This window comes from Eurytemora carolleeae, unplaced genomic scaffold (assembly GCF_000591075.1).
Source record: "Eurytemora carolleeae unplaced genomic scaffold, Eaff_2.0 scaffold876, whole genome shotgun sequence".
NCBI lineage: Eukaryota > Metazoa > Arthropoda > Copepoda > Calanoida > Temoridae > Eurytemora > Eurytemora carolleeae.
This window is the reverse complement of record NW_019396779.1, coordinates 10,001-18,689: the sequence shown is the minus strand read 5'-3', so window position 1 is coordinate 18,689 and position 8,689 is coordinate 10,001. Positions and strand designations below refer to the sequence as shown.

Here is an 8,689-nt window from a genome sequence, read left to right as displayed (position 1 = left end):
ATTTGCATTTCAGTTGCACATGTTTTCGTGGTGCAAAAATTACTCTATAATATGACCATTTAACTATTTTAAATAATTTTTTACCAAAGATGATTTTTAAAATTTTGGTTGAACTTTTGAAACCGAAGATTTTGATTATTTTATATAAGTTAAGGTAAGTTTTAAAAAGAATAGAAAAATTATTTTTCTTAAAAAATATTTTTTCTATTACATTCACTACATATTTCTGATGTTGAAAAATTCATAATTAAAAATATTTATTTCAAACTATTTATAATAAAATAAATAATACACTATTTTAGAAATTGTAATGATTAAAATATATTTTTATATTATTTGTATATATTCTAACAAAAGTTTGAGTAATAATTAAAACATATTTTAAATGATCTAACAAAGTATTGTTTAAACATCTTGAATTAAGAACATAGTAAGAAGATGGCCGATGAGAAAATTATGTAAAACTTGTAATTTTATATTCTGATATGTTTTCAAGGTTTGGGGGTTGGATCGTAGTCAAATAGTGGGTTCTTCACTTCCATCTCATCAGTCTAAACATTATCAAAAAATAAATTTTATTAATTAATTAATTTTTTAATTATTCAATTTCTTATTTCTATAATAGGATCATTCAGCCATTCCAAAGTACACATGTTGGTTTTTTTCTTTTTTAAGGCTTGATCAATGACATTTCATGCTTGTGAGAGAACAATTTAAACTAAATTTAAATAAAATCGTCGTCATTATCAAAAAATAAACACGTTGCAAATAGTGTTAAAAACGTTCAAGCTAAAAAAAACCGATTTCTAATGACCAATTTCGATGACCATGATTATTTCTAATTGTTGAATATTTATCGACCAGGAAAAATAAGTTGTAAATACTAAAAATGTCCCATTTATTTTTTCAACCGCGATTTAAATAGATATATTTAGAAATGTAAGGGTTTCAATTGGTTTAGTTTTGACATCTATTATATTTGTTTTGAAATACCCAATCAAATTATTATTATTAAAAGGTTTTTTCCATGTGTTTGTTGAATTTTTTTTTTAAAAAGTTCATATTAATATGAAGATTTAAATTTTACCGAAGCAAGTCCTGGGCATTCATAAACAGTATAGTCCCCCTCCCCCTCCTCTCCGTCTGACTCCTCCACCTCACTATGCTCTCCTCCGACACCTCCTCCGACACACTTCTCTCCGGCTCCGATCATCTGACTCTTCTGGTGCTAGAATATACAAATATATATATGTTCCGTCTGAAAGTGACTGTAAGCATAATTTCAAGTGGTCCTCCATACAAAGATGGTAATGTCAGATTCCCGCCGGTACCTTAGAAACCTTTATCTGATCAATATAATGTCAGATGCACGCCGGTACCTTAGAAACCTTTATCTGATCAATATAGTGTCAGATTCCCGCCGGTACCTTAGAAACATTTATCTGATCAATATAATGTAAGATATTCAGGGGCGTATTCAGGAATTTGTCCAGGGGGGGCTTAAATTTTTTTTCTTTCCAGGGGGGAGGGGGCTCAGCACCCGTTGGGGCCTGAAAACCCCCTGAAATCAATAGATTTCATTGGTCCAGGGGGGGCTTAGCCCCCCCTGAATACGCCTCTGAAGATATTGTCGTTTTTCTCTCCGGAAATGTGTTTAATCCTAATAATTCCTATATGTTTTCCTTCAGTAAAAATGCTCAAATCTCAAAACAACAAATGATAATAATTAATTTTCAAAACGATAACCACTGATATCTAATTTATACTTGATCAGACAACACTGTGATGGGGACGTCTAGCAATAGATGGTCATTGGACATTACGCTTACAATACTTTATAACCAACTGCTCACAATTTGTTTAATGACTCGTTATTTAAAGAATTTTCCAGATGTTTCACAAAAGTCATTTTTATTGAACTTTACATCTCTATCTATCTATTTATCTATCTATCTATCCATCTTTCTGTCTATCTATCTATCTATCTATTATTTTCAGCTGCATAAATCAGAAAGTCAAAAGACAAATATTTTGAGGGTACCGTTGTTTATCGAACATCCCACTGCATAAATGAAGGAAATTACAACTACTGTTCCTCTCAGCCGCTCACCTGATAATGATACATCTGTGCAGACTGTGCCAGTTTCCTATCCCCACCCGGAGATGCATCCTTAGCTGGACCAGTGATACCATAGGAAGGATATTCTAGCTCCTCACTATCCTTCCTTCGTTTCATTGTCCTTAAACATATATACGTTTAAAACGAGATTAGAGAAATTTTGAAGAACAAAAAAATCTTGAATAATTTAATTCCGTGTAAAATGAAATACGTGTTCTGATCTTGTGAATAAATAATTCAATTTACTTTCTGGATAAACCGTCGTATTCTAGGAACTATCTAGAGACCTATCAGTAACATTCTAAAGACCTATCTAGTAAGCAAGACCATAACGATACCCTTTAGAGACCATCTGGCGACCTTCTTGCGATCTTCTATAGCGACCTCCTAGAGATTAGAGACCTTCTAGAGATCTATCTATTAAGTAGGACCGTAAGATACCTTTTAGAGACCTTCTAGAGATCTATCTATTAAGTAGGATCATAAGATTGATTTGTTATACTCTGACCGAAAAAATAGCAGGGTTTAGTGGAGAGTGAGAGACCTTCTTGTGACCTTTTACTGACCTTCAAGGGTCTTTCTGAGACATTCTAGCGACTTTCTAGAGACCTTTTTGCGCGATCTTCTAAGACCTTATAGACTCTAGCGACCTTTTAGCGACCTTCTAGAGACCTTCTAGAGACCGTCTAGCGACTTTCTAGCGATTTTTTTAGAGACCGCCTAGCGACCCTCTAGAGACCTTCTAGCGACCTTCTAGCGATCTTCTAGCGACCTTCGAGCGACATTCTAGCGACCTTCTAGAGAACTTCTAACGACCTTCTAGTGACCTTCTAGGGACCTTCTAGATACCTTCTAGCGACCATCTAGCGACCATCTAGAGACCTTCTAGCGACCCTCTATAAAGACCTTTTAGTGACCTGCTAGAGGCTTTCTAGAGAGCCCTGTTAGTGACCTTCTAAATTCCTTGTGGTGCAAAAAAGACCATTTAAAAAACCTTCCATAGAGGCCTATATAAAAGCATACCATTTTATTCCTGTATATTTGCAGTAATTTTTCGAGAGTAACTTGATATTTGGCGGTAAAGGTATCTCCCAATTAAATCATAAGATATTTTATTTTGTTACTTATTTCTAAAATAAAAAAAGAAAAATATGCTTTCGCAAAAGTGATAGTATGAAAGTAGCAAGAAAAGGCACTTTTATTTATTATTCTTTCAATATAATTTTTATCTATGTATATATTCTTGTTAGTGTGTACATATATAACCTTGACATATTTTATGCTGGTTATTTATTATGTTGTTTACTGTTACAGTCTGAGAACTCTTATTTAAAGGGAGTGCTTGCGAAAATTGAAAGGGGGTATTGGCTTACGGCGAAAAATAATCGTTTTTGATCGCTACTAATCTTACTTTTATCTGTTGAGTCTGTAAGGAAAACATTGTTAAAAACGACTTATACTGAAGAATGTAGCGTCCATACAAATTCGGAAAGAAATAACTACTCAATTTAATTTCAAACAAATCATTCAGATGTAGTAACCTAAAGTCATCGATTATTTTTCGAAGCATTCGTATATAGTTAATATTTCATAATATTTGTTATTTGTTTAATATACTGGACGCTACGTTCTTCAGTATAAGTCGTTTTTAACAATTTTCTCCTTATAGACTCAATAGATAGAAGTAATATTAGTAGCGATCAAAAGCGATTATTTTTCGCCGTATGCCTATACCCCCTTTCATTTTTCGTGAACACTCTCTTTAAAATATTTTTTATCCATCCCAGACATTGTTTTACATAGCCTTGTTAAAAAATGTTAAGATGACGGAAAAGCAAATATTTTTATCAAGAGCGTAAAAATCAACAAATAAAGTGAAATGGATTCATGTTTAATGAGTTTCCCTGTTCCATAAAACTTATCATTAATTCAAAGTAATTTGTCATTCATTCATTATTCAGGTTTTAATAACAAATTGGATTCTTTACGGAGAAATAAAAGTTTTCTTCCAAACCACTCTTTAAATAAATCTATGCTCGAAACCTTAAAAAAATATGAGATAATTTCATAATTGCCTCTCTTTATTTCAAGGTTCAACATTTTTCATTTTAAATGCGAAAAAATGGTTAATTTCCTTTAAATAATAAAAATGTAGCCTAAGAAAATCATTGAATAGGATAATAATGAAACCTAAACCCTCGCAAGGGAAACAAAATAATTAACGTTTTATATTCTAATAGAGGATTCCTTGAAGATGTGTTTCTGAATGAATGATTTTCTGTTTACCCAGAAAATATGAATAAAAATATTCTTTTATGGATTTAATGTTTTTTAGAGAACTTAATCTAATTAAGTCTAATCTACAAATCTTAGTAGATCTATTCATTTTAGGTGCAAAGGAATCAAACACTCGCAAGGAACTAACATTTTATGATAAAAAAACTAAAATGTTGTTATAATGTAATAATATATAATATTTCAACTTTGAGTAGTCTATCTAACAGAATTCATAGTTTGAAATTTTAAAGGTCTACGACATCAGATTGCAAAGATACTGTTAGAAGTATTGTACTCCAGGTACACCTAGAACTACACATATTACCTCTGGTAGAAGTATTGTACTCCAGGTACTCCTAGAACTACACATATTTACCTCTGTTAGAAGTATTGTACTCCAGGTACTCCTAGAACTACACATATTACCTCTGGTAGGAGTATTGTACTCCAGGTACACCTAGAACTACACATATTTACCTCTGGTAGAAGTATTGTACTCCAGGTACTCCTAGAACTACACATATTTACCTCCGGTCGCGGTAGCAAAATTGTACTCCAGGTACTCCTAGAACTAACACTATTTACCTCTGGTAGCAGTATCCAGCTCCAGCTACTCCAAGAACAACGAATGCAGTTGAACTGGCGACAAATACTAAAAATATCATTGTTGAAATGAAAGGGTTGCACTTATTATGTTCCCCAGCAATGAAAACTATAAGTGAAAATTTTACTCTGATGTCTTTTTGATACGAGATTGGATAGTTTTCATTTCTGTAAAGACTCAATTCCTTTTTCTCTTATCGAGAAAAAGAAATAAAAAAATAAACTTAAAACTTTTAGATCAACTAAATGATTTAATTAATTTTGCATGAAGATTAACCGATGAGAGGTTTTTCACTGCAAAAAATATTCCTGTTCATAACAATCATATTTTCTATATGATCTTCCCCTTACTGATATCTGTGTACACATTATAGCAGTCAAAAATAAATCTCAAACTTGAAAAATTATTCCTTTATAAATAGTAAAACAGCTTAGGGGATTAATTTTACTTACCATATTTTCAAATACTGAAGGATGTTTTAACGTAGACAAGAATTTTAAATAAAACAATTTTGAAAATTGAATTTTATCATTTTATCTTTGATTATCAGCTTGAAAGAGTATTTAAGTTTAAGAATAAATATTTATGGATTAGATTCTAAAGAACTTGAAGAATCTAACCTGTGTAGAAAAAGTCGTCATCCTTTGTCTCCTCAGTGTATCCATCCCATCGGAGTCGGGACGCAACACCCATCCTTGCTCTCTTCTCTTCACTCTGTGGATCCTAATCAATACTTTGTAAATTTAATCATCCAAAATGTTTCTTTTAAATAATATACCTCTGTATCAATTTCTATCTCAGGAACTCCTTCGAACACAGAATGATCGACGTGTTCAACTAGAGATTGGGTTGCTTCTCTCTCTTGGAGCCGAAACCCGAGAAAATCTGGGTCCTTAGCGTAGTACTCTTCCGTCTCTGGGTGCACACCAAACTGTTTCATCTTGAAACTAAGTTTGGGAAACTTTCCTGAGCGTACAGCTTGAACCGGCTCCGGAGCTGGAAAATCTTGAACTCCGAGCTGAGGTTCGGTTAGACCCAGAACCATATCATCTAGATCCTCGTCCTGGCTAAATACATTGGGTCGAACGAAGGAATGTTTAGTTTGTCTTGGTCCACTAGGATTCCTCCTGGGCTGATATTGACGAGGTTGTTCCTGGTAGTTCTGGAAGGGGAACTGATAACTCGGATAATCAACGTTTAAACCTGATTCCTCCTGCAGCTCACGGTATATATCTATACAATAAGAATTTATTTATAGATTTATGTGGCATTTGTAACATATGCTTCTCATTTAAAGTTTTATTTAAATATTTATGAAATAATAATTTACCATTTAGCCTTGATCCAGATACAAGGGATGATATAGAAACCAGAATTAGACAAGAAACCGCCATACTTGGAGATAAAATCCCCTTTGGGAAAAACTTTACGGCATTTTCCCCCTGAACCATCTATGGTCTTGGCTGTACTAAACTCTGAGGTTGAGAGCTGAGGACAGATGAGAGAGCCTCCGGGCTTCGGAGGAAATAATTGTTAAGGTTTGTAAATAATATGTTAGTTCTAAAACCAGCTTAATTTTAACCTGATTTAATAAGAATTCCCGATTAAAAAATATACTAAATATTTATTGCGTTACAGGTGAAGAGACAGAGAGAGAAAAGAATGGTGAATGGTAAGCTGAAATATAAAGAGAAGGTTAAAGGAATACTTTCTTCTTGGAATACGACATTTCACTCCTCTGTTTTGGATCGTAACCTTCGAATATTTCTCACACAAAATATTTCTGTTTGGGAATGTAAAAAAAATTTGAGTTGTATTATCACAAAATAACATTTTCCAATCTTTTTCAAATAAAGGAGGTCTTGCCGCTAATTCTAATTGTGTAATTATTATATCTTTGGAACCTGATGGTGTAAACCTTTAAACTTTCAAACTTTAATTATTGGATCTATTCGAATAGATTTCAGATTTCAGTTCCGTTTAACATTTTAACAGATTATAAACTTTTTTTCAGTGGCAAATTAAGTTCCGACATTTACGTTTCTCTCTCATTTTGGTGGGAAGTGCGGTGAAGTGTGTTTCTTTGTTTGTATGTCCGATCTGACGTTTCTTTGTTTGTATGTCCGATCTGACGTTTCTTTGTTTGTATGTCCGATCTGACGTTTCTTTGTTTGTATGTCCGATCTGACGTTTCTTTGTTTGTATGTCCGATCTGATCGTTAAACTTCAAAACGGCTGAACAGATTGGGCCCAATTTTTTTGCTGTACTTCACATGACCCCAGGGAGGGATTATGGATGATTCAAATTTTAAAATTATCCTCCAACAAAATTCGATTTCCAATTTTGAAATTCACGTTTTTTTTTAAATCCTCTTTATTGTTCTTGATTTACATTTTATACAAAGAGAAAATTTTCAAAATTGAAATAGAATATGGACGCGAAGCGCCCTGGAAGTCTAGTAGTATAAAATGTGCTTAGCTTGGTACAAAACATATATATAGGTAAGATCTTCCATTTTGATGCTATGTAGTATGCACTAACACATTTTTGTCGGACAAATTCTGCGAGAATTTACTTGTGCAATTAAATTTGCATTAAATATTACAAAATGAAACGAATCTTTAATGATATGATTTACATTTCAAATAACAAAAATGTTATAAGAAAATTCCGTTTTGACAGCTTAGTCAGATTTGCTCAAATTTTGGTGCAGATTTGTACTGATTTTTTTTGGCGAATTTTCGTAACAACTCTTCTTTTATGAATAGATTTTATGAAACTTTGGAAAAATAGAACAAATATATTTCAATCAATTTTTTGATAAAAAATAAGTGTTCTTTAAAATACTATTTTTGCCAATTTTTTTCTTTAGATGACTATTCCATATTTACCAACAATATTTTTGCATTAATTTGTTTCTCCTTTATTTTAATATTTTTCAAAATAAATCATAAACTCTGCAAAAAAATGTATTGTGTAAAACATTTATATTCCACTATCTTATCCTTCTTTTTTGCTCATTTTTCTTTTCTTCTAGCTTACTTTTGTTTTCCTACAGTTAAACCCTAAATATTAGATACATCGAAATAATTTATCAAATGTCGTATTCTTTACTTTTTGATAATGGAATGTTGCAGATATTTAGTTTTTTATTTAAATGATTATATTGAGCTCTTTAAAACTCTTCTTCCTTATTCAGGGCTATTTATTTATTTTCACAAATAATGAAATTTACCTAAAATAGTATAAAACCAATTGAACAATTGTCATTTCATAAATTCTTTTGATGTATTTAATATTTAGGGTTTAACTGTATCATATTCTTTTCTATATTTTCTTCTTATTGTTTAAATCTCTCATCAACTCCACACATTATTAGTCTTCTCGATCCATTGTATATTTTTCTATCTTCTCCTTTTCTCCTTTTCTCTCTTTTAATCTATTCTCTGCCACTCTTTCCTATTCTCTTGTACTTCCTTTTCTGTTCTCTTATACTTCATTTCCTATTCTCATATACTTCCTTTCCTATTCTCATAAACTTCCATTACTATTGTCTTATGCTCCCTTTCCTATTCTCTTATACTTCCATTACTATTGTTTTATACTCGCTTTCCTATTCTCTTATACTTCCTTTCCAATTCTCTTATACTTCCTTTTATATTCTCATATACTTCCTTTCCTATTCTCT

The 8,689-nt window shown here is 32.1% G+C and overlaps 1 protein-coding gene across 1 annotated transcript; it reads right to left on the bottom strand.

Moving 5' to 3' along the window:
- Positions 1-318: 318 nt before the first annotated feature.
- LOC111708614 (uncharacterized) lies at positions 319-6,804 on the bottom strand. Its single transcript, XM_023482040.1, has 7 exons — positions 6,331-6,804; positions 5,779-6,233; positions 5,621-5,723; positions 4,982-5,048; positions 2,111-2,240; positions 1,088-1,228; positions 319-551 (listed from the first exon to the last, which is right to left on the bottom strand). Exons 1-7 carry the CDS (start codon positions 6,449-6,451, stop codon positions 492-494), a joined length of 1,077 nt encoding a protein of 358 aa, XP_023337808.1. The 5' UTR covers positions 6,452-6,804; the 3' UTR covers positions 319-491.
- Between the last annotated feature and the right edge of the window lie 1,885 nt (positions 6,805-8,689).

Coding starts and splice junctions, on each gene's coding strand:
- LOC111708614 (XM_023482040.1), bottom strand. CDS start 6,451: ATGGTTCAGGGGGAAAATGCCGTAAAGTTTTTCCCAAAGGGGATTTTA. Junction 5,724..5,778: donor AGATAGAAATTGATACAGAG/GTATATTATTTA, acceptor AGTATTGATTAG/GATCCACAGAGTGAAGAGAA. Junction 1,229..2,110: donor CACAGATGTATCATTATCAG/GTGAGCGGCTGA, acceptor TGTATATTCTAG/CACCAGAAGAGTCAGATGAT.